Here is a 26599-nt window from a genome sequence, read left to right as displayed (position 1 = left end):
AAATCAACTTTGTTATTATGTTCTGCTGCACAAAAAAGAAACAATATGTTATTGTATTTAGTATTTTGTTGTTGAGTGAATAAATTAATTATCGCTTTATTTTCAGGGTATATGGTGAAATCAAGTCACTGAGGTTACCTAAGAAAATGGTCGGAACAGGACCCCATAGAGGATTCTGTTTCGTTGAGTATTTGTCCAAAAATGATGCCAAGGTAAGTTGAGAGATTAATAATAATTAATCATAATTTCTCTGATTGCCAATTAATTGCTACCAGAGGAGTTTAATCATTTTAACCTGATATACATACAAAAGTTGTTAATAATAAACTTAGTCCTAATTATGATTTGAAGCTTAAATTAAAATTTCATCACAGGCTTATCATTGGTTATTGATCTTAACATTTAGAGGACATTCAATATTTCCATCTTGTATAAATTATCCTTGTTTCTTGTATGCTATAATGAGGTCCACGTTATAATGGCAGTGTTTGATTAGCAATGATATTGCTATCATTGTCTTTCATTCAACAAAGCAGATAGTGCTATCTCTTTCTAGCTTTGCTCTGTTGCCAGATCGTCTTTTCACAATGTAGAATTAATAATTAACAAAAAATTTCATCTTAATTATGAGAATTCATTATCAAATTAATAATTCCTTGTAGAATAAAATATAATTGATTATTCTAAACGAGAATGAACAGTTAATATTACATCAATAAACCTGTATCAGCTACCGTCTATAGAAGGCATTGACAAGACAGAAGCAACGGCAACATTGATCTCCTACCTTTCTAACATTTTGAGGATGACAGAATGAACGTTGACTAATTTCAATATATAGGTATTATCTTCCTATTTTATATTCCATCTTCTGATTTAAACGTTCATTATCTTTTTATTCTAACTAGATGTCGAAAAATGAGTCAGATAAAGAAGGTATATTCATTCCATTCATGAGTAGATTATTTTATCCCATGAAAATGATAAATTCTAACTATAAATTTGCAGTATGTATTTTTGGAATCTCCTCCATGTATTATGTTATTGTATACTATTAAATAGTATATAATAACATAAAACACGTTGAGAAAGATTTGAAATTAATAAATATTGAAAGAGCATTGTCAAAAACAACTGTTTAAAGTCTGGGGAGCCATAAGGGTGACTGTGAGCAAAATGCTCACGCGCGACCACTGACGTTCTGCAAGTCCGTGCCACTACTCGCCTGTTAACGAACAAGAGACTAAGCTTCAACGATAGTTTATAACAATCACGATGAACTTTGTATTCGGTTGATATTTGATTGATTCTTTAAGTCATCTGAAATATCATTTTCAAATAAAACTTCCATGATTTTATGTGTTTATTGTGTTACAGCGAGCAATGAAAGCCCTATGTCAGAGCACCCATTTGTATGGAAGGCGTTTAGTGCTGGAATGGGCTCGTGGTGAAGACACTGTCGATGATATCAGGAAAAGAACAGCTGATAATTTCCTGACTAAAGGTTGGTTTATTCAAAAATAGTTGAGTCTCACCATAGAGAAAAGATAGCATAAGAAGATATCCCATGGTATGGTCATCTATGTTCCAATTTCAAGCCGTTTTTTTTCTGTTAACTGAAACTGATTTGCCTTGACCCTCGTCCTATTGGGCCATATGAATAAATTTGAGCATTTGCTTATACTTCTAAAATATGGAGCATTTGCTTCATTTTCTATGAATAAACGTGAGCAAAACCTTTTGCTCATGCTCATAAAAAAAAATAGTTTGAGCATTTGCTCAAGAGTAAAAGCTTATACTCAAAACTGTATGAAAAAACTGGAGCATTTACTCAACTTTTGAAGCAAATGCTTCAAAAAAGGTGAGTCTAGTCTAGAGCAGCTTATCACCTTTTGCTCATAGTAAAATGGCTCAACTAATTCGTATGAGGAAGAGGAAACTATACCAGATACGATCACAACCAATAGTTGAGAACTATAAAACTCTTTTAGATTCAACCATCATATATATATATATATATATATATATATATATATATATATATATATATATATCACCATTATCCCTACAATATTATCCCATTAAACCGGATATAAAGATAGCCATCACAAAATAGGAAATAGGCATTCAAGAAGATGAGAGTGTAGACGATTATAAGAAGGCTATTGATATTATAAGAATATGCTGAAGATTTATTATAGAGATGACATTTTTTCACGCTTATTTCAAAATTCTCAACTCAACTAACCTAAAACTCTATTCATAAATAGAAAACAGAGCAGACGACGCAAACACAAGCGGTGCCCCCTACTAGCATATTTAGCGCTTCCGTGAGCTTTAAAGACAAAGTAAGGCTACAAAAACGAATCAGCTGATGAAAAATCTTTAAATCTACGTGAGCATTTGCTCCAGAGTTCAGGAGCATAAGGTAAGAGTATTAGGTAAAGCTTATTCATATAAAAATGAGCAAATGATTTTGCTTCTACCTTTTGCTCATGAGCAAAACCTTATGCTCCATGCTCTTGCTCATGGGCATTTGCTCTGGTTTTATTCATTTGATGTAGGTGACGATTTGAAATGGAATGAAACTGTCGACTACTGTCTATTATTATTGTTTTGTTGGGGTGAGAGTGTAAGAACGGCACAGTGAGAGACTACCAACGTCACGCACATAGCTTCACCAAAAAGAACTAATTGGACTATCGGATTGAGTTGACAGTGAAATATGGAACTTAAACGCCCTATAACATGGAATATCTTCTTATTCTATCTTTTATCTATGGTTCTACACTATGTTCTATCAGATCAATAGACGAAATCATTTGCTCACATTTATCAATCAATGGCCCGGTTGCACAACAGCCGGTTAAATTTTAACCGTGATTAATTTCACGAGAACCAATCAGAGAAGGCGTTTTTGAAAAGACAGCATCTCTGATTGGTTCTCGTGGAATTAATCACGGTTAAAATTTAACCGGCTGTTGTGCAACCGGCACAATATGGTTCATATAAGCTCTTTCTCTGTACAGATGGAAATTACTGAGATATTGCAATTATTCAAATGCTAATGAATTAATTAATAATTCAGCCATAATAATGACTGGCTGGCCGCTATGGCTTCGTATAGAATGAGCGCTGCTAAGTCGAGCTATTCGCTATCTCCAGCTATTTGCTAAGTCTGTGTTAACTCAATGCTATAGTGGTACGTTGGAAAAAAATTAACAGACGAGATAGCAGATAGCGCAGGATTGAGTCCGCTAACTCTAGCTATCTCTGTTAAAACGGCAGCCATATATTCATAATCTTACTTTTTCAAACTAACTTCAAGTTACACAAATTATCCGCTTGGATCGCTACTGCAGTTAGCTAATAACAAGGTCTATAAAATAATACAGGTTTGCCACTCGTGTTCCTTATGGAGCGGCCATTTTATGGGGTCTTTAAGGCGGTACATTTGAAAATCCAATCCAATTCAATTTGCTCGTAACAAAATTATGCATTTTAAAAACAAAATACTAGTTCAGATAATATGTGAATTCAGGTTTTCAATTTTTTAATAATGAAATTTCAATAATAAATGCTTCATTCATCTATTATCAAACTTTGTTCTTATTCTTGTAACTTGAGGATCATGATTCATAAGGCATTGAGACAAGACAGAAAATATGCAATGCCAACTTCAAAAAGAGTTTTAAGTTCGAGATCAATTAAATCTAAAAATCAACAATTCAGTTCCTAGTAGGAATCTAAATATTATTATTCTGTCGGAACAATTTATTTTACAATTCAAAGTCAAGCAATATCCCTTGAACAATATAACAAAATAACACATTATGTTGTTATAATGATAACAGATGATAAATTTGAAAATTGGTGAACTAGAACCCCATAAAATGGCGATTCTGCAATGCATCACGGGATTGTGTCATGACCTGTATTTATAGACCTTGCTAATAGCAGATGGTTTTAGATGGGGCGTTCACAATCCAGAGTTATCAAATAGCACTTTAGCTGGCTAAAACAACATCATGAATACCCCTATTATGGTGTAAGGGTAAGCATTCCTGACCGGCAATTAGGAGGTACTGGGTTCGATTCCCGAGCTGACAAATAATTTTTGAATAGTAGCGCTCATCGAATTTTCATCTAGCTGTTTACCCTTTTGTCAATATTTGCAGTAGCAGAAGTCTTCGGGGTGAATTACAGCATTTTAAATTGGATTTTCGTTTAGTAATAGTGGAATTTAAATAATGATGATTGGAATGTGATAATCAGCTATTGGAATTTGAGTGTACTGTTAGAATGTAATCATTATTCGAATATCAGTGATCGTGAACCAATGCGGCAAATTTTGCAATACGTTTCTTCCAATTTTGTTGATAGAAGATTCAATATGAATTTTCTAGACTCCTGAATTCTTCTGGGTTTACTTTAGATGAAGTTATGTTTGTGTTTATCTTTCTGTACACTTATTTATTGAGATTTCTTTATTTAAACAAAATTTGATCCATTCTTGTTTGAGCAAATTGAAATCTAAACGTTTCATGTTTCAGAACCATCTCACCACAAAAGGCAAAAGGCTACTGCAGATCTAGAGATTGGTGACAAGGAGGAAGACGATTGATTTTATGTTTGTTAATATTAGAAAATAATAAAATGTTTTATTTTAATGAATTTGTTTCAAATTGATATGCCTTGTCATCTATAGCATGAGCTTATGTTCATCTTGAACATTAACATATTGTAGAGTAAAATAATTATAATTTTACATACATTGACTTCAACCATGGCCTAGTTTTTTTAGTATGTTTTACCACTACCTCCGTAAACAAAGCCGTAGCGCACTCGTGTGACGTCAGCACAGGTAGGGGGGCTTCTACTTCATCTTGAACATTGACATATTGTAGAATAAAATAATTATAATTTTACATACATTGACTTCAACCATGGCCTAGTTTTTTTAGTATGTTTTACCACTACCTCCGTAAACAAAGCCGTAGTGCACTCGTGTGACGTCAGCACAGGTAGGGGGGCTTCTACGCCAATAAAAACACTAGCTGATATAGATAAGCTGAAATCAACGAATTTTTATTGGTGTAGGAGCCCTACCTGTGCTGACGTCACATGAATGCACTATGGCTATTTGTTTACGGAGGTAGTGGTTTTACATACATTTAGATTAATCATAGCCATCTATAGCCTATTTTCTGGAGGAACTATATAGAATGGGCATAGATTAGCTTAAAATTGTCAGTGCCGGTTGCACAAAAGCCGGTTAAATTTCAACCGTGATTAATCCCACGAGAACCAATCAGATAAGCTGTCTTATCAAAAAAGCCTTCTCTGATTGGTTCTCGTGAAATTAATCACGGTTAAAATTTAACCGGCTTTTGTGCAACCGGGCCTCAGTATCTATTGATTGGATGGGGATTTATTTCCCAGTATATATTAAATATTATCATAGAGAATATGTCATCATTTTCTATGATATTATGCTCTTGTGAGTAATGGCGAACGATCAGCTGACAGACGTATTCAGAAAGACAGTAATTGACCGAGCGAAGTAAGGCATTTCTCTTAATGTTTATATGTTGCGCATTTACAGCGAAACGCGGTAATAGATTTTCATGAAATTTGACAGGTATGTTCCTTTTTTAATTGCGCGTTGACGTATATATAAGGTTTATACATAAGGAAATTTTGCATTTCAAGGATAATATAAAAGGAAAAAGGAGCCTCCTTCATACGCCAATATTAGAGTAAAAATCAGACTATAGAATTATTCATCATAAATCAGCTGACAAGTGATTACACAGATGGGTGGAGAAGCCAGTCTATTGCTGTATTTCCATAAGGTCTACAGTTTCAATCAGGTACTTGTGGATGAGAATACTGCGTGAAGTCTACTGTTCACAGAAGAACTACTAGTAATTGAACGTCTGCTGTCAGACGTGAGCAGACATTTTGGATACAGACAGACGTCTGTGTGTGTTGCAAAATTTGAACACCTGGTGAGAGATTTTTCCCAATGTTTCCTGCAGTAGGTATGTGTTATATGAGATGTGAAACTATCAATATTTCGAGTGTCCTTTGGTGAAATATTGATAAATCTCAGCTTCAAATTATAAGACCTTAGCTGAACCTTGTCTGTACCTAATTTGAACGTTCCCTGACAATTTGTTCTCGTTCGAAGCCCTTACAATAGGCTACTTTTTTGTAAAAATCAATTACCATTTTCGCAGACATCTATGATGGATGGATTTCATGAAAAATGCAAATATCCCAGATTTGCTTGTTATTCGGGCTATGGATAGAGGTTGACCTAACAAGTGTCGTGCTATATCAGACGTTTCACTATAATACAGGGTGAGTTATTCACTCAAACATAACATCCTTCCTCCACTCACAGATTAGAGAAATCACTCATCTTCAAACCCCAGAGTGAGTTATCCAGCTGTGAAAGAGAAATTTGCTCATTCTCAAATGACAATATATCCTGAACGGTAAGGAATTTCGGAAAACTGATTCCAGATTAGAGTTCCTCGTATCAAAGAGCATAGGATCACGAAGATGGAGCGATTTTTATTTTTCACAAAAATTGAGAAAAACCGTGGACTAACCATCGTGCGTTTTTGAACACCAAAACAAAAAGTATTTCGCATCATAAATATAGCTTGACCTGAGCTATTTCTCAGGTCATGCAGTATCTATGGTGCAAATTTCAGCCAAATCTGAGATACTTTTTGTTTTCAGTGTGTGTCCATGGTGTTTCTCAATTATTTGTGGAAAATAAAAATCGCTCAAACCTCGTGATCTCATGGTCTTTGATGCGAGAAACACGAATCTGGAATCATATTTGCAAAATTCATAACCGTTCAGGAGATATGACCATTTGAAAATTTTATGTTTGCAGCTTCATTACTCACTCTGTATAGTAGCTGGAAGTGCTAAATTTGGCTCCGAAAATTCTCATGTCAAGCTTTATCAATGATGCAAATTTCAGCCTAATCTGATATACTTTTTGTTTCAGTGTGTTTCACGATGGTTAGTTAGTCCATTAGAAAATTTGAAAATTTTTTGTTTGCAGCTTCTTAACTCACTCTGTATAGTAGCTGAGGGTGCAAATTCGGCTCCGAAATTTTTCATGTCAATCTTTATCAATGGTGCAAATTCCAGCCAAATCTGAGATACTTTTTGTTTCAGTGTGTCCATGGTGTTTCTCATTTTTTTGTGAAAAATAAAAATCGCTCAAACTTCCTGATTCTATGGTTTCTGATGCGAGAAACACGAATCTGGAATCATATTTGCAAAATTCCTTACCCTTCAAGAGATATGACCATTTGAAAATTTGAAAATTTTATGTTTGCAGCTTCATTACTCACTCTGTATAGTAGCTGGAAGTGCTAAATTTGGCTCCGAAAATTCTCATGTCAAGCTTTATCAATGATGCAAATTTCAGCCTAATCTGATATACTTTTGACGTGACAACGTCTTATAAATTGGTTTGCCGGGTGACACTTCAAGAAACTGCGTTACGTTCCCACGTTATGCGCTCACAATGAGAGCGAGTGAGAGCGTTCGTTTCGGTTCACGGTCGTCTGGAAAGAGCACGAATAGGAGCAGTGGCGAGCAACGCCGCAACAACCGGAAGGCATTCACCTGGAGAGAGAGTGAAACGGAGCAATCTCCTGCGACTGCGCCACTACTTAGTGAATAGGTTATGTGAATAAGTATTAATAAGTGAATAGGTATAAGTGTTAGTATAATAGGTATAAGTGAATAGGTTATGTTGTAGTAATCACAATGTTGTGGTACTTTTCAATCACAAAAGTAGTATAAATCGTTTCTCAGCCCATAATAATTTGTTTAACTTGAAAAAATGAGCGCGACTTGCTATGTAAAAAATTGAATCGAGCACAGTTAGCCCGCCTAAGAGCGAGAGAGGCTGAGTGATTTTGTGATTTTGTTGAGGATGTGTGAAGGTAAAAATAAAATTTTGTTAATATGAAATTCAGTGCGAGATTCTTTGTATAAATTAATGTTTTAAATATAATTCTTTGTATAAATAAATGTTTTAAATTGTTACTACTATTTCATCCTTCTTCCTACTATAGGAATGAATATTCACATTAAAATTATTTTACCACTCAAAGTCGTTGTCACGTAAAACTTTCGCCCGTATACCAACTTTACAGGCAACCATGCAATTTTTTACTAAGAATTACTGATATGTGGAAAAATGAATTATCTCTTGAGCGGAATGAGATTCAAGGACTGTTATTTATGTGCTACAATATCGCCATGTGATAAACAACGTCAAAAATCTGATATTCTTGAAAAACACAACCCTCTGCGTGAACGTTCCCACTTCGTAGCATGTCATCACAACAACCCAGCCATTGTCAGCTAGAGAATCTCACTTGGCGCTAGATCAGAGATAGCTAGCTGTTGAGCATCATGAGAACTTTGAATTTTTGTTTCAGTGTGTTTCACGATGGTTAGTTAGTCCATTAGAAAATTTGAAAATTTTTTTGTTTGCAGCTTCTTAACTCACTCTGTATAGTAGCTGAGGGTGCAAATTCGGCTCCGAAATTTCTCATGTCAATCTTTATCAATGGTGTAAATTCCAGCCAAATCTGAGATACTTTTTGTTTCAGTGTGTCCATGGTGTTTCTCATTTTTTTGTGAAAAATAAAAATCGCTCAAACTTCCTGATTCTATGGTTTCTGATGCGAGAAACACGAATCTGGAATCATATTTGCAAAATATCATAACCGTTCAGGAGATATGACCATTTGAGAATTTGATGTTTGCAGCTTCATTACTCACTCTGTATAGTAGCTGAGGCTGCCAAATTTGGCTCCGACATTTCTCATGTCAAGCTTTATCTATGATGCAAATAACAGCCAAATCTGAGATACTTTTTGTTTCAGTGTGTTTCACGATGGTTAGTCCACGTTGTTTCTCAATTTTTTGTTTCTCGGTTTACACCAAAGTTACTAACAAAATGTTTAAAACTTAATCCTTATAGATTCTATGAGATTGAACATAACTTATCATACACATGATGAACATATGTGTATGTCAAGTTCCGTTCAATCTAATATAATTCATAAAGATTGAGTTATTAACATATTGTTAATAACTCTGGTGTAAACTCAGCTTAATTCAGAGACTTCCAGTGTCACATAGCTCCACCAAAAACAACAACTATAGTGAAGTCCACGTTATAATGACAGTGGAGAAAGATAAGAGAACAGTGTTGCCGTTTATCTGCCTTGATTAATTACATTGTTAAAATCGGACTTGGCGACATTGCGAAGCTAGAAAAGGATAGTGCTATCTGTTTTGTCGAATAATAGACAAGGATAGCAACACCAATGCTAATCAAATACTGCCATTATAACGTGGACCTCACTATAGGACTATCGGCTTCAGTTGACTGTGAAATTTGGATCGTAAACGCCCTATATCATGGTATATCTTGTTTTGCTATATTTTCTCTATGGCATCACCATAAATGATACAGTATCAACACAATATGATACAGTATCAACACAATATGATACAGTATCAACCCAATATGATACAGTATCAACACAATATGATACAGTTTCAACACAATATGATACAGTATCAACCCAATATGATACAGTATCAACACAATATGATACAGTATTAACACAATATGATACAGTATCAACACAATATGATACAGTATCAACACAATATGATACAGTATCAACACAATATGATACAGTATCAACCCAATATGATACACTATCAACACAATATGATACAGTATCAACGCAATATGATACAGTATCATCTCAACACAATAATTTGATACAAAACTTCCAAACTTTGAATGAATTCTAGAAACACTGGGATATATTATCGTCTTTTGCTAAATTCTCTCCATGGTACAGTGTACAGTATAGTCTGTCGTGCTACTTATATAATAAGAAGTTCAATACAGTTAATATATTACAAGACTTCTGAAGGGATAGGTCCAGTATTGATTAATTCCTTTGCATTGAAACATTTGGAGGTTGAAAAAAGAATATAAGAAGACTAAAAGTTATTAATTTTATGTAAATAAAGAATTTAATGATAGAGATCAAATAAAAACTCTCAACTTGACTAAACCACTCTCAAAAAAAATAAACTAAAACAAACAATAATTATTATTCCAAAAATTACAAGGAACTATGAATAAAATAAATTTGATTCAATAAACATAAAAAACGTCCTATGATTAATAAACGATGGAATGACTATGCAGTTTAAATTAATTTGTAATCTGAACACATTTCTATTCAAGATATTGAATATTCTTATAGCTTATTCATATCAAAATTCTATCTTCTAGAGATGGGAAGACTTGATCCAAAAACATAACAAAATAATATGGATGAGATATGATTAGTTTGTACCAATGTACCTAGAATACCTTGTAATTATGTAGGCTATTCTAGATATATTGTTTTTTACAAATCGAATTATTCTCTCAAAATATATATGAGTAGGCTATTACATATTGTTTTCTAATGAACTTACTTAGTATTCCATTGTTTGGTAACTAGATGTAACCAATTTTATTCAATTATATAATTATTGATTCTTATTTTGATCCAGATAAAAAATTATAGTTTTTTGTCAAACTCACAAATTATCGTACTCAAGTTTCTCAACATAATGATTATCCTCAAGTTTCTTCTTGAAATAACTTATATTCAACAAATATCCAATTGAAGATTCCAATTTGAATTCCCAATCATCCCTCGAATCATCTAACTTTATAAACTGTAATATGAGTTCAAAGTTTGATAATCACCCCTATAATAATAAATTCATCCCTCGAATCATCTAACTTCATAAACCCCAATATGAGTTCAAAGTTTGATAATCATCCCTCGAGCTTTAATCAAGCTTTATAAACCATCATTGAACAAAAATATATCCTTCATCTCCATACAACCTTTGATTAAAATGACCAGACTAAAAGAATTGACCTTTTTTCCTCTCCCTATCATTTTCATAACGTTCATGAATAAATAAAGACTTATTCAAATTTGCATTTATATTCGTTGACTATGTGGACTTTTCATTCAGTCATTGGAGGCCCTGAATTGATAATTAACTATGAAATATGTAACTAATGATTATTCACTGAAGGTGAATATACTTCAAAGTACTTTCTAAATTTACATGGATTACCAAAGAAAATAGAATAAATTATAAACAAGACTAAAAAAAATCCACTTCACTCTTCATATAGTCATTCAAGGCCCTAAATTAATGATTATTATTCAACCAATATATAACCATAGAGAAACAATAGTATAAGTAGATATCCCATGGTATGGGGCGTTTATGTCGCAACTTTTACTGTAATCTCAAGCTGATAGTCCACGTAGTTCTTTCCTGTGAAGCTTTATGACTCTGGTAGTCTCTCATATTGTGCCGTTCATACACTCTTACCTGGTCAAAACAGTGAACATCGACAATAATCGACTTGAGATAACAGTAAAAGTTGCGACATAAACGCCCTATACCATGGGATATCTACTTATACTATTGTTTCTCCATGATATAACTAATAATATTATTCACTGAAGGTGAATAAACTCCAAATGCACTTCCTAAATTTCCATGTATAACCAGAAAATACAATAAATTATAAACAAGTCGAACAAAAAATCCACATTCGTTGACAAATATCAAAAATAAAAATAACATGGGAATGAACACAATATTTCATTTCCAAATGATTATCCACTGAAGATGAATCAACTCTAAATGCTCTTCCTAAATTTACATGTATAATCAAGAAGTAGAATCAATAATAATATCATAAACAAGACTAACAAAAAATCAATATTTGTTAACAAAAATCGAAAATAAAAATAAGGTAGAAATGAACACAATATTGAAACTCTGCCTCCTTCTGGTTCCCGATGATGACCATCCAAAACTGTGGAAAAATGAAAACAGAATAAATTTAGAAAAAATCTTGGAAATAAAAAACAGTGATTGATATTCTTGAGATAGTTTGTGTTGTAAAATGTTGCAACATAAACGCCCTATACCATGGGATATCTACCTACGCTATTGTTTCTCTATGATAATATCAAAATATTCTTCATTTATAGCGTATTGAACTCAGAATTTGTCGAATGTTTCTCAAAACATGCAATTAATCAAGTATGAAATCAGCTTACCGTAACCAATTTGTGAATCAAAATTATAATCAATATCATTTTTTACTCATTCAATGCAATAGCTTAATAAAAATTATTTGATTGTATAGTAGGTACGAGTGGATGCGGTATTTCTCCATAATTGAAAGAATAAGACGTTGATGCTGTCAATACTACAACTATAGTGTTTCGGATGGACACGTTAAGCTGTCGTCCCGGCTGCCTAAAAAGCTGTCGTTAGGTCATGTCAGAGGCCCTGAAATTGATCAGTTGCGGACCTGAAAACTCTGACACCAGATCTGAGCCAGCCAGGTCACATGATATTATTATTATAGTGTTATTGACAACATGAACGTCTTTTTCTTTTAGGAAAAAATTAAAATTAATTAGAAATTTAATGACTAATATCAAGTGAGATCAAATTCATTGTGTTAACTGAACATGGTTACAAGCTTGAACACTTTTTATATTAATATTTGAACACTTAATAACTCAATATTTTCAAGTTCTGAGAGTTTACTGGGTGTAATCATTCTATTATATCCGGTTTTTGATCAAATCAAATTCAAAATGTATATTTTATTTATTTGTGGACTGAAAAGTGGACTCAAATCAATTCAAGTGAATAGCATACCGTAACCTATAATTTTTATTCATTCATAACTCTACCTTCATTGTATTATCATTCATCCCATCATCATCACCTAGGCTTAAAATATTTTTAGAAAGTTGCCTTTGTAAAATAATAAATAAATAATATCGTTTGAAACTTTAAAAGAGAAGGTTTTAAGTTAGTGATGCTCAAGTTGAAGGAATTTTGAGTGTTAGTAGCTTCCAATCCCCAGTTGGTTAGTTAGGTAGTAGTGTTAGAAAATTGAATTGCCCTTTTGATAAATCAATGAAGTCTTACCGAAAAAAATGAAATTAAAAACGTATCTCTCATCAGTTCTTCAAACCTATAACAACAGAAAAAAGGTATAAAACTTCCAATTTCTCATGAGAATATCATAGCATAGAGGAAAGATATCATGAGTGCTATTATCTTTCCCCTATGATCATAGTTAACAACAAATCATAGTCAAAGTCTTGACGATAATATTCATAGTCAAGTCTATCAGTTCTTCAATCCCATAAAACAGAATAGCATAAGTGCTATATTTCCTCTATGATCATAGTCATCAACACATCATAGTCAGACATTTGATGATCATATTCAAGTCTTATCAGTTCTTCGATCCTATAAAAACAGAAAAAATGGTGTGAAACTTCCAAATTATTATGAAAATATCATAGCATAGAAAACATATACCATAACTATCATTCCTCTATGAACATAGTCAACATTCTATAGTCTTAATCACCACATGTATAAGTACAGTGAGGTCTGAGAGATACTTTCGATAAAACTTTAAAATGTTTGATCATTTAATGATAGATATTTTTGAATTTGAAATCCCTCAGAAATCATAGTGAGCCTTTCGATATAAAAGCATATATTTTAAAAAGTTGTGTCATGTTGAATGTTTGGATAAATAAATAAATGAGCCTAGGCCACACCTCTATCATGCAGTTTTCCGATACTACTCTCAAAATTCACTCGTATTCTTGAGTTATAAGCATTTGAAAATGAGTGATTTCTCTGATCTGAGAGTGGAGGAAAGGTTTTATGTTTCAGTGAATAACTCACCCTGTATTGTAGCAAAACCTCTCATATTATAGCACGACACTTGTTAGGTCAACCTCTATCCATAGCCTGAATATCAGCCGAATCTGGGAGATTTGCATTTTTCATGACGTAATCTATGAATCATGGAACTTCCATGAATCATCCACCATCATGGATTTTTGCAAAAATGGTCAAAAATTGAAATCGCGATTTATGTGGGGTGGTGGAACAGATCACTACAAGACTAGTATTTTGTGGCTTGTACTGTTGTCATCCGTTATCGGATCGGAGAGGGATCGGATCGGAAACGAATCAGAACACTGCATGATAAGTGTGTCTTGGCTCTATCTGTATAACAATAAAGTATCACAAAAAAGTACACAAACACAATAGAATCAATTTTTATTCTCAACCACATGTTGAAACATCATGATAAATACTCTCAATAGAAAAAATACAAAACACAACCATTTTATCTCAATATTAGTACAAATTTACATCAGTCAAAGATCAATGAGTTCCTAGATGAATTCTCGAAAGAATTCTAAAATGAATTCTCAAATGAATTCCTGCTCTGCTCAGGGATAAAATATCCGATCATTAATTTTTGAGATATGAGCGCCTGAAGTTTGAATATTTGGGACAGAACATTTCGCATTTGGTAAGATATAATCCATGAGATTTGGAGGATTGATTCTTCATCATATTGTTGATCTAGTAAAAAGAACATTTTCTGAAAATATCCATTTTTGAAAAAGTTATTCAATTTACCAAAAATAACTCAACTAAAAGTTATTTTCAGTATATTGAATAACTATCTTGAAATTGATATTTTCAGAAAATTTTTGTTCTAATAGATAAGCAATATCATGAAGAATCTATCTTGAAAATATCATGGATTTATCTCTTACAGAATTTGAAATGGTCTGCCCCAAAAATTTAATCTTTAGGCGCTCATGTCTCAAAAAGTAATGATCAGAAAGAATTTTTTTCCTGAGAAAACTTTTTCATTTTGATGGCTTGATGGTATACAAATTGAAAAACTCTGAAAAATATCACGAGTAGAAAGTTTATTTTCAGTCTTTGCACAGCCTTAAACCTCCAATATGAATAATTGATCCAATATACACTATAGCTACTCATTTAATAAATAGAAATAAAAATCTCAGTACCCTTTTTTGAATTATATAATCACACATGTGATCACTTGAAAATGGCATGAATGTTGAAATAAAATAATTAAAAAAGGGTACTGATATTTTTATTTCTATTCATATTACAAGTAGCCTTAAACAGATAAAATACTACTCATTCCATGTATATTGAGATAGTTGATGTGGCCATAAAGAAAATATAGCATAAGAAGATATCCCATGGTATATAGGTCGTTCATGTCACAAATTTCAAACCGATTTTTGTCAACCCAAGCAGATTATTGTCGACTTCTGTCTATTATCACTGTATTATTGGGGTGAGAGTGTAAGAACGGCACAGTATGAGAAACTACCAGCGTCACATAGCTTCACCAAAAACAAATACTATAGTGCGGTCCACGTTATAATGGCAGTGTTTGATTAGGAATGGTATTGCTAACCTTGTCTATCATTCAACAAAGCAGATAGCGCTATCTCTTTCTTGCTTTACTCTGTTGCCAAAACGTCTTTTAACAATGTAGAATTAATGATTCATCAACCACAAATTTAATCTTAATAATAGAACTTCATTATGATATTATTGAAAAATATAATGTCTTGCTTAATGAAATATGATTGATTATTTTAAACGAGAATGAACAGTTTATATTACATCAATAAACCTGTAAAGGTGCGTACAGATTTACGAGCCACGAACATGAGCAATTCACTTTTGATCAGCTGATGCCAAGCTTTTTATATCTGTATCTTACCGTTTCTGTAAAAATACATATATAGTCAGCTGATTAAAAGTGAATTGCTTATTTTCGCGGCGCATATATCTGTACGCACCTTAACAGCTACCGTCTATAGAAGGCAATGACAAGACAGATGATCGTCAACGTTGTTCTGTTATTAGAACTCCACTGTTATCTCCACTGTCATTATAACGTGGATTCGTGGACCTCACTATATATGACTATCAGCTTGAGTTGACAATGAAAATTTGCAACATAAACGCCCTATACCATGGGATATCTTCTTATGCTATCTTTTCTCTATGCTCACATAGAACCAATCCATATCGAAGATAGGAGGAGAGACCCTTCAAAAACACACAAATATTTGTAACACTCCATATTTAATTCTGGTTATAAACTAGTTTTGGCAATTACGCCAGTCTGCCCGACAGTGTTATTCCCTAACTCATCCTCCTCGATTATCTTTAACAAGGGTGGCAACCTTTGAATAGGGGTAATCACTGTGGAACTCTCATTACCGTTCGTGTCATGCTGTGTAGTCCTATTGAGCAAGTAGTCAAGGTCATGCGTGATCCTATCAAACATATCACTGTTATCAGGTGGTTCAGTCGTAGCCCCTAACCTCGTCATTTCCGAATCAGCTGTAACAATTGTCTCTTTGTTTAGATCACCAGCTGTTTTTGTGTTTCCTAACCTAGAAATCTCAAGATCACCAGCTGTTTTCATGTTTCCTAACCTAGACATCTCAAGATCACCAGCTGCTGTTGTGTTCCCTAACCTTGAAAATTCTGGATCGCCAGCTGTTTTCATGTTTCCTAGCCTAGACATCTCAAGATCACCAGATGTTTTCATGTTTCCCAACCTAGACATCTCAATATCACCAGCTGTTTTTGTGTTTCCTAACCTAGACATCTCAAGATCTCCAGCTTTTTTTGTGTTCCCTAACCTTGAGAATTCTGGATCACTGGCTGTTTTCATGTTCCCTAACCTTGACATCTCATGATCACCAGCTGTTTTCATGTTTCCTAACCTTGACATCTCATGATCACCAGCTGTTTTCATGTTTCCTAATCTTGAGAATTCTGGATCACCAGCTTGTTTCATGTTTCCTAACCTTGACATCTCAATATTATCACCTGTTTTTGTGACATTGTTACATTTTGTAGACCTAGATGGACTACTACCTTGATCAGCTGATGTGACCATTCGGGTAATGTTGTTACTATTCACATATTCAACTGTAGGCTCCATTGGTAGACTACCACCGTTCAGTTCCCCCATAGTTTTGACAGTAACCTCACTCAATTCAACAACTTTCCCGGGACATGGCTCAACATCAACACTACACACAACGATAGAAGGCACATCTACACTGTTGTCACATTTGTCACCGTTTGTAATTACGCCCAGTTCTACACAAACCCTTGTTGTCACAACTTCCTGTTGACCGGGAATGGTTTGGATGTAATCGCTACCTGGAGTCTGGCTGTAGCTAGTGCGCACAAACTGCCATTGCTCTCTGGGCTGCGATTGGTCGTCACAGGCGGGTGACGTCACAGGTTGTGATTGTGCCGGTGGTTTCTGTGAGCTGTGATGATCTGTGATGGGGTCTCCGGTGCCGGGTTCACCGACTGTAAACAATATAGAGCAGGGTATTAGGGAGAGCTGAGAAAAATAGAGTAATACAGAATCCAAGCATACTCACTAAGAGTCTAAAAAGAGTATTCTTCTGCCACATTGGAAGGAAAAACACATGAAGAGAATATTGTGAGCACATGCTGGCTAAAAGAAGTACAGTGAGAACTTAGGAAAGAGCAGAACCAGCACATGAACAGCAAGTGGTTGCTGGAAGAGTACTGTCAGCTCATGAGCTTTTTCTAAAAGCTCTGAGCTTTATCATTATTTTAGCTACCATGAGCTCTTCAAGTGCTGAGTTTGTTCTTCTTTCAGACACAACATGCTTGTCATCTGTACTATCATAGAGAAAAGATAGAAGTATCTTGCTATCACGTTATCTATTCTGCCTTCCCAATAATTTTCGAGTATATTGTATCATAATTATACAACTTAAGAATGTACTTGACATTGCTCATGACATGTATTATCTCTTGACAATAAAATTATATTATAGATGATAATAATTATAATCAATTAATCAATTATTTATAATTATATAATTATAATAATTGAATCGGTCAGATCAGAAACCACATGAGTCACTATTTTAGTAAAAATGAGTTTATGATGAAAATGGACTCTACAATAGAAGCTTTATAACTTGTGCCAGAAACAACATCAGTCACATTCACTCTTCACTGAGAAATGGCATCCTAAAAGTCACAGTGGGTGCAGAATGCTCATGACTCATGTTGTTTCTGTTCTGAAGAGAGTTGCTCTGTAGAGCGCGCTGCTAGTATTCCTGCCTACACACAGCTGCCAGCGTGCCAGCCTTTATAACCTATTTTCAACATTTGCTCAGACAGTGTCATTACTTATTGTTTTGAAGTGATATTTTCTTTGAATTTAATATTTAAAACAATATATTTTTCAAAAATAAGTAAAAATGAACAATATTTTTCATATTTTTTACCTCCCATATATTATTTATTATAGAATGCATCATGAATAAAAAGTGCATTATTTTTCCCATTATTGATTTGCTTGTTAAAATGAAATTCATTTTATGCATAAGATTAATTTTTCATTCCAACCTTTGGTTTCGTTAAGAACCTTTGGTTGAGAATTTTTCTTAGGAATGTATTCATCAATAATTATTTATGAAGAATTACACACATGTTTGCAAAAAAAATGTAACCAAGAGTGAAAATCAACAGTTATTATACAAATAAAATTAGTTTCAAGCTGTCACCTTTAGTTTCTTTGTTGAATTATGCCTTACTTTGGGTGTTTAGTGCAGAAACCACATGAGTCAAGCTTTGTTTTTTATTAAAAAAATTAAATTTGTGTTGTTCTGTTCAATTTTTCATGAATAAAGCTCAAAGATGGTATAGTAAAGTACCGTAATATAAACAATAAAAATATTTACATACTTATTTATTTAAGAGCTGGACAGTTTTTTGTGTCTCCTGAAAAATTCAGAAAATGTGACTCATCTGCTTTCTGATCTCACCGATTCAATTATATTACAGATGGGAATTAGTGAGGAATTGCATTTATTCAAATGCTGATTGATAAATAATTATTATTAGACGAACATCCTAATGCTGTAAATCACCCCAAAGACTTCTGCTACTGCAAATATTGATAACTGGGTTAACATCTAGATGGAAATTCTATCTACTATCCAAAAAATATGTGACAAATTATTATTGTAGCTCTCATCAGATTTCCATCTAGCTGTTAACCCTGTAGTCAATATTTACAGTAGCAGAAGTCTTTGGGGTGATTTACAGCACTCAATTAGAATTTTCGATCAGTGATAATAAAAATTGAACTCATTTTTAACTAAGGTGTTACACCAATTACCTGGAACATAATCCGATTGAAATTTGACCATCTTCGGCGTCCTGCCATTGGTTGATCCATCAGTCTGTGATGAGGTGTTGGATGATGGGGGAAAGGGGAGTGCTTCCAGAAGCTGGGCACTCTCAACATCACCCACCCCTCTCCCACTGCAGCCGCCATCTTGGATTGGGGGGGCTGCCTCGCTTTCAGTTTCGCCGTCTTGTTTGGTGAAAACTGAAAAAGGAAACTGGAGTTGAATTTAACCGGAGGAACTGGCTGAGTCGTTGCATTGAACAAGATTCTGTAGCAGTTAATAATAATATAGTCAATTTGCGGTGAGCAGTTAATACTTGACTGTCTTGACTGTTCATAGTTGAATAGTTGATTTGCAATTGAAGAGATGATAAGCAGTTAATTTAGCTAGCTAAAAAGCAAGGTCAGTAGCAGTTGATTGAATAGTTAATCTGCATTTAGTAGTTAATACTTAATACTTCATATTAGATAGTTAGTAGTTGAATTTAACCGGAGGAAACTGGCTGAGTCGTTGTGTTAAACAAGATTTTGTAGCAGTTAAAAGTAAGTCAATTTGCAGTGAGCAGTTAATACTTAACTGTACATAGTAGTTGAATAGTTGATTTGCAATTGAAGAGGTGATTAGCAGTTAATTTAGCTAGCCAAAAAGCAAGGTCAGTAGCAGTTGATTAAATAGTTAATTTGCATTCAGTAGTTGATACTCAATACTTTATAGTTGATAGTTAGTAGTTGGATTTAACCGGAGAAAACTTGCTGAATCTTTGCATTGAAAATGATTTTGTAGCAGTTAATAATACAGTCGACTTGCAGTGAGCAGTTAATACTTGACTGTTCATAGTTAGTAGTTGAATAGTTGATTTGCGATTAGAGAGATGATTAGCAGTTAATTTAGCTAGCCAAAAAGCAAGGTCAGTAGCAGTTGATTAAATAGTTAATTTGCATTCAGTAGTTGATACTCAATACTTTATAGTTGAAAGTTAGTAGTTGAATTTAATCGGAGGAAACTTGCTGAATCGTTGCATTGAAAATGATTTTGTAGCAGTTGATAATACAGTCGATTTGCAGTGAGCAGTTAATACTTGACTGTTCATAGTTAGTAGTTGAATAGTTGATTTGCAATTGAAGATATGATTAGCAGTTAATTTAGCTAGTCAAAGAGCAAGGTCAGTGCTGGCAGTTGATTAAATAGTTGATTTGCATTTAGTAGTTGAAACTTAATACTTTATAGTTGATAGTTAGTAGTTGAATTTAACCGGAGGAAACTTGCTGAGTCGTTACATTAAACAAGATTTTGTAGCAGTTAATAATACAGTCGATTTGCAGTGAGCAGTTAATACTTGACTGTTCATAGTTAGTAGTTGAATAGTTGATTTGCAATTGAAGATATGATTAGCAGTTAATTTAGCTAGCCAAAAAGCAAGGTCAGTAGCAGTTGATTGAATAGTTAATTTGCATTTAGTAGTTGATACCTAATACTTTATAGTTGAAAGTTAGTAGTTGAATTTAACCGAGGAAACTTGCTGAATCTTTGCATTGAACATGATTTTGTAGCAGTTTAGAATATAGTCGATTTGCAGTGAGCAGTTAATATCTAACTGTTCATAGTTAGTAGTTGAATAGTTGATTTGCAATTGAAGAGGTGATTAGCAGTTAATTTAGTTAGTCGAAAAGCAAGGTCAGTAGCAGTTGATTACAATCAAAAATGAAAAAATGAAACTGGAGTTACCCTGAGTCGTTGCATTGAACGAAATTTTCTAGCTACACACTTTACTGATTCTTATACAACGACATGTAGTCAAATAATCATAGAATTCCTATTTATCAATTACTAGCCCCGCAAGGGTCTAATACCCTTGAAAGGGTATAGGGTAATGTTATAGGGTCTCAACTTGAAAACTGAAAACATGACCTACTGAAATCTTGAAGAATTTTGAATAGGTCTATAACTATCCTCTATAAATTAAGAACCAATATCCAAAATTTCAACTTAAAAAGTCCAGTAGTTGAGACGTGATGATGCGTCATTCGTGAATTTCCCATCTCGTACATGTATAAGCCAATCCTTTCCCTCATTATATTATAGATTACTATTTGAAAATTATTATCATCTGATAAGTAATGCATATAAGTACAATCATACTACGTCCACATAATCTTAGTTTGAGTATAATAGTATATACTTACAACTCAGTATATTACTGTCAGATGCAGAACTGTAGGCGACGTCAGCTCCCAACTTGTGAAGTAGATGAAAATGGAGAGACGACTCACTGTGGAGTACGTAGCAAATGAGGAGAACGAATCCCTGGAAGCAGAAAATGAAATTTTATCAATTCTTCAAATAGTGGTATTGACAACATCAAAGTCTTATCCTTTCAATAATTATTATATTATGAAGACATTTCACATCTCTTACCATACAATCAAATTATTAGAATATAAGTCTTCTGAACTGTTCTAGATTTGAAATAATCGTATTTATTTAAACCAAATTTGATTTTTACAGAATATTTATTTATTTATCACATTGTGTACAAATACTTAACATGAGGAAAGGCACAACAGGCTCATGCCCAAAACTGTCCCATTTCCAATTTATACTATAATGTCCAAATCAAAATGTTGGTTATGTCACTTTCACTTTTCAAAATACAATTTACGCTCTTCAATACTCAGATGAACGAGCAAATTTTGAATCAAATAGATGCTATTAGAGCCTAGAACCAAATAATCTAGAACATTAACTTAATAATTATTCAAAAAGTCTAAATTTTGAATGAGACTAGAAATTTTCGAGCTAAGAACCATTATCACCAACAAGGCAGAAGAAGGAGAAGCTGAAGGCATAGATATTCGTGCAGATTATTGGGAGAATAGAGGGGAAGAGAATAGGGTTAGAATGGGAAGAAAAGAGAGCGAGGATACTCACCAACAAGGCACAAGATAAGCTGAAGGCATACTGTGGAAGAAGACCTGGGTAGTTGACATAGAAAATGCTGGCCACTGTCATCAAAAATATTGTCATGAATATTATCGCTGCTCTCTTCAGCAGACCAACCCTGTTCAAGAACAGAAGAATTCAAATTTGAATTTGATTTTTCTCAAACATCAAAGTGAACAGCCATTTATTAAACTAAACTTAAAATTTAAATTGATGTAATTTTAAGGATACATACTTCAAGCAGAAATAATCTGTAATAAATATGTAGATATCTATAATATAATATGTAGATAATCTATACAACATAGTTTCCTTTACTGTATTTATTATTTCTATTTTCATTTTTCACAAAGAAGCGCTGATCGGAAGAGAAAAACTGAGGATACTCCTTGTACTATTTCTCTCCAAAATTTAGATAATATTATAAAAGTCCAAAATAGGGTTATGATTTCACTTTACTAGAATTTAGTCCATTTTCACTCAAGAACTACGAAAACTAAGATTTTCAAATTTGACGGACTTCAATATATTCAGTATACATACAGTTGTATGTGAAACGTATATCTAAAAACTGAAGTCTTGAAATCAAATTAAAATACAAATAAACAAATATAGGCCTTATTAGTCTAAGTACGAGAATGGAAACGATAATTCACAACTTATAAGCACGATCAAGATGAATTTGTCCTGTAGGAAGTCCTACAGCACAAAGAGATTTGTATTTTTTTTCTGAGCAGTCAGTCCTCTTAGAAAAAAATTCCCCGTATTGTTTAGAAAATGTTGCTCTTCTCAGTTCTCGACCTATTTTTTTTTTTTTGACTTTATATAAGAGGTTTTGATTCACTGACGATAAATCTGAGGTTTTCACAATGTAAATTATTATTATTTGGCGGGACCTATAAATGAATGACGTTATATCCGTGTTGACATCATGACCGAGTCCGCAATAACCAAGTTACACTGTAGCACAATTCAATCAAAATGGTGTAGACCTAATTTCCATGTATTATTCAAATTCTCACCTTCCACGAATAGCTTTGACAGACTCAACAGTAAGATGAGTTTTCCTAGGAGTTCAAGATAAAACAATCAGAATTAGTGATTTTCATACTAGAATTCTCACCTTCTATACTCCGTACAAAATAACTTCTGACTTGGAGGAATATGCAGCGCATAGAAACTGACCCATATGAATAAAACCAGAGCAAATGATCATGAGCAAGAGCGAGGAGCATAAGGTTTTGCTCATGAGCAAAAGGTAGAAGCAAAAGCATTTGCTCATTTTTATATGAATAAGCTTCACCTTTCACTCTCACCTTATGCTCCTGAACTCTGGTGCAAATGCTCATGTATTTTAGAGCTTTTTCATCAGCTGATTCGCTTTTGTAGCCTTAGTTTGTTTTTATAGCTTACGGAAGCGCTAAATATGCAATTAGGGTGCACCGCTTGTGTTTGCGTCGTCTGCTCTGTTTTCTATTTAGAATAGAGTTTTAGGTTAGTTGAGTTTAGAATTTTGAATTGAAATAATAGTGTGAAAAAATGTCATGTCTATAATAATCTTCAGCATATTCTTATAATATCAATAGCCTTCTTATAATCATCTACATTTTCATCTTCTTAAATACCTATTTCCTATTTTGTGATGGCTATCTTTATAACAAGATACTCTTTTGTATTTATTCTTTTGTAGGGATAATGGTGATATGTATCATGGTTGAATCTAAAAAGAGTTTTATAGTTCTAACTATTGGTTGTGATCGTATCTGGTATGATTTCCTCTTCCTCATACGAATTAGTTGAGCCATTTTACTATGAGCAAAAGGTGATAAGCTGCTCTAGACTAGACTCACCTCTTTTGAAGCATTTGCTTCAAAAGTTGAGCAAATGCTCTAGCCTATTCATACAATTTTGATCAAAAGCTTCTACTTTTGAGCAAATGCTCAAACTATTTTTTTGATGAGCATGAGCAAAAGGTTTTGCTCACGTTTATTCATAGAAAATGAAGCAAATGCTCCATATTTTAGAAGTATAAGCAAATGCTCAACTTTATTCATATGGCCCAATGAGGGAGATCAGCCAATTACAGTGATGGATAGATTCATAGGTGGAAGCCCTGTTGTCAATTTGTCGATTAGAGTCAGTCGAGTCAGTGCTCGCAGAGAGTATACTTTGAAAGTTCAATATGAGCGCTTAAATACTCACTTGAAATCAGAGGATGCTGGCTTGTTCAAGACGGCAACATCACCGCCGTTGTATCCCTACCGCTCTATGCCTTCTCTGCTGCGCATGCTCATCCCAAGTCAAAAGTTATTTTGTACAGAGTATACAAATGATAGCTGAGACTGTGAGCTGAAGGAATGATTTCAATCAAAATTGTATAATTGTAATATTCAAACTCTCACCTTCTGCGGATAGCTTTGACAGACTCCTGACTGACTTTCTTGCAGTTGATGAGTTGTGCTAAACGTCGCATCACCACAAGATAGAGCAGGATAAAGAGTGCGGCTAGAAGAAGTCCGCCGACTGAGCACAACTGGTACACGAGACTGTCTTTAACCAACCACCATGACGTCACACTTCGTTCCAAGGAGTTGTGTACTAGATAGGTGCACAGCACTACAATTATCGTGAAACCTGAAGGAGAAAAGGAAACTGAATTCGAAAAATGAATCGTAAATAGTCCAGTCACTATATACATTGGTGCATACAATATATATTGTAGTTCTGATTTTTGAAAATATTATTCAGATACATGAGAGAAGTCCAGAACCAATTTCTTCATGCAAAATTCCCTTGTGCTAAATACAGAGTGGTCCAAAAACATCGCATTCTCAGTTAATTTTCCAGTTATTTCCGCCAAATCCGTTAATCGGACAGAAGAATCTGCTCTCCCCTTTTTTTAGATAATGAAATTGTAAATAAAATGAGATCATTCACTACTCTGTATCTCCAATGAGTACTGAATTATGATTTTCCAAAAATGAGTGAAATTCAAAGAAAAAATCAATTTTGAGGAATTTTAGTTCATCTCTTCCGATTGTTACCATTTAGATGTATAATTCAAAATCCCTCTGGGCGTATTTTTGTGATCTACAATTTGAGATCAGGTAAAGCGCTCCATCTCATATATATTTCCAGGTACACCTGACAACAATGCTCATTGTATTGTGAAAAAACACCTATTTTTCAGTTTTAAATATCATCACCAACTAAATTGACGTCACATTGATATTTCGCACAATGATACAAGTTCATGATATTATGTTCTATGAGAATCACAGTCATTTTACAATCTTCCGCTGTTACACATTTCGTGGAACACTCTGTATGATATTGTAATGTAACTACATGGATTCAACTATATTCATTTTCGAATTAATGGAAGGATATAATAGAAAACCTTCTCATAAACAGACGAACAGGAGTAGAGATTGGATTGATTGATTTAGTACTTTATGTATGTAGATTACAATATATACTGGCTTATACACTTATATACAATAGTTTACACTACGGCAAAATTATGGATGAATTTACGAAATAATTAAGAAAATAATTATTGATCTGTAAGCTTATATAATATGAAAAAAAAACAATTTTTATTAACTATAGATAAAATTGATAATATTGTTATGCATCTACATAAATTGGCGGAGCTTTGGACATATCAATGTCCATTTTTTGGAAAGAATATTCAAAGTATTCTTCCCACTAACTCTCTACCAAAAGAGAGAATACAGAATAAAAAAAAAAAATAAAATCTACACTAAGTATGAACTGAAATGTTGTAGAATTTCTCTATAGTAGGGTGAAATGAAAACGATATTGTCGGTTCCACATAATTTATTCGAGCAAAACTTAACTTTCAATGCACAAAATTTTTTTTTGAAAAACGTTTTTGAAAGACCACTGAAGATAATGCCTTAGTGCATTCTTTATTCTTCATCAAATGTGTCTATTCTTTATTGATTCAAACAATAAATACATCATCAAAATGATGGTGGAGAGGAAAAATATTAATTGAATCCCAAGTTTGTCTCAAAGAAATCATATGGAAATGACAATATCGCTTCCATTCCACCATTACATATTAATAAATGTATAATCAGCAATAATTATAATCATAATTATTATGCAACAAAATTCACATATATTACGAAAAGTTATTAATTACAATGAAGATTGAATAGAACATTAGAATATTTATATACTCTTCTTCTTACAGCTCAATCATTTGATTGGTTGGCAGCCTTCCATCTAAATCTGTCCATTGCTACTCTCTTCCATTGTATATAGTTTATAGCACCCAGATTCTTTGTCATTTGTCTTAGATACTGTAGCCGGGGTCTGCCACGACCCCTTTGTCCATCAACTGTACCTTCTAGAATACTTGACGT

General features: G+C 33.6%; 2 protein-coding genes across 3 annotated transcripts in view; one reads left to right on the top strand and one right to left on the bottom strand.

Moving 5' to 3' along the window:
• The window catches only part of LOC111062832 (probable RNA-binding protein 19), a 32025-nt gene extending 27351 nt beyond the window's left edge, over positions 1-4674 (top strand). For both annotated transcript variants that reach the window (XM_039436491.1, XM_039436490.1), the window contains exons 16-18: positions 107-212; positions 1378-1504; positions 4554-4674. In XM_039436491.1, coding sequence (XP_039292425.1) covers positions 107-212; positions 1378-1504; positions 4554-4624 — 304 coding nt within the window. In that variant the 3' untranslated portion in view covers positions 4625-4674. The remainder of the gene's footprint in view (positions 1-106; positions 213-1377; positions 1505-4553) is intronic.
• A 10429-nt stretch (positions 4675-15103) lies between these two features.
• LOC111062656 overlaps positions 15104-26599 on the bottom strand; it is a 406489-nt gene continuing 394993 nt past the window's right edge. Inside the window, exons 20-24 of the mRNA XM_039436644.1 lie at positions 24605-24836; positions 22191-22320; positions 21446-21566; positions 19250-19462; positions 15104-17394 (exon numbers count right to left, since the gene is read on the bottom strand). Of these exons, the coding sequence (XP_039292578.1) occupies positions 16154-17394; positions 19250-19462; positions 21446-21566; positions 22191-22320; positions 24605-24836 (1937 nt within the window). The 3' untranslated portion in view covers positions 15104-16153. The remainder of the gene's footprint in view (positions 17395-19249; positions 19463-21445; positions 21567-22190; positions 22321-24604; positions 24837-26599) is intronic.

The sequence above is a fragment of the Nilaparvata lugens genome, chromosome 10 (assembly GCF_014356525.2).
Source record: "Nilaparvata lugens isolate BPH chromosome 10, ASM1435652v1, whole genome shotgun sequence".
NCBI classification, from domain to species: Eukaryota; Metazoa; Arthropoda; class Insecta; order Hemiptera; family Delphacidae; genus Nilaparvata; species Nilaparvata lugens.
The sequence above is the reverse complement of the archived record's forward strand: the minus strand, read 5'-3'. Positions and strand labels throughout refer to the sequence as shown.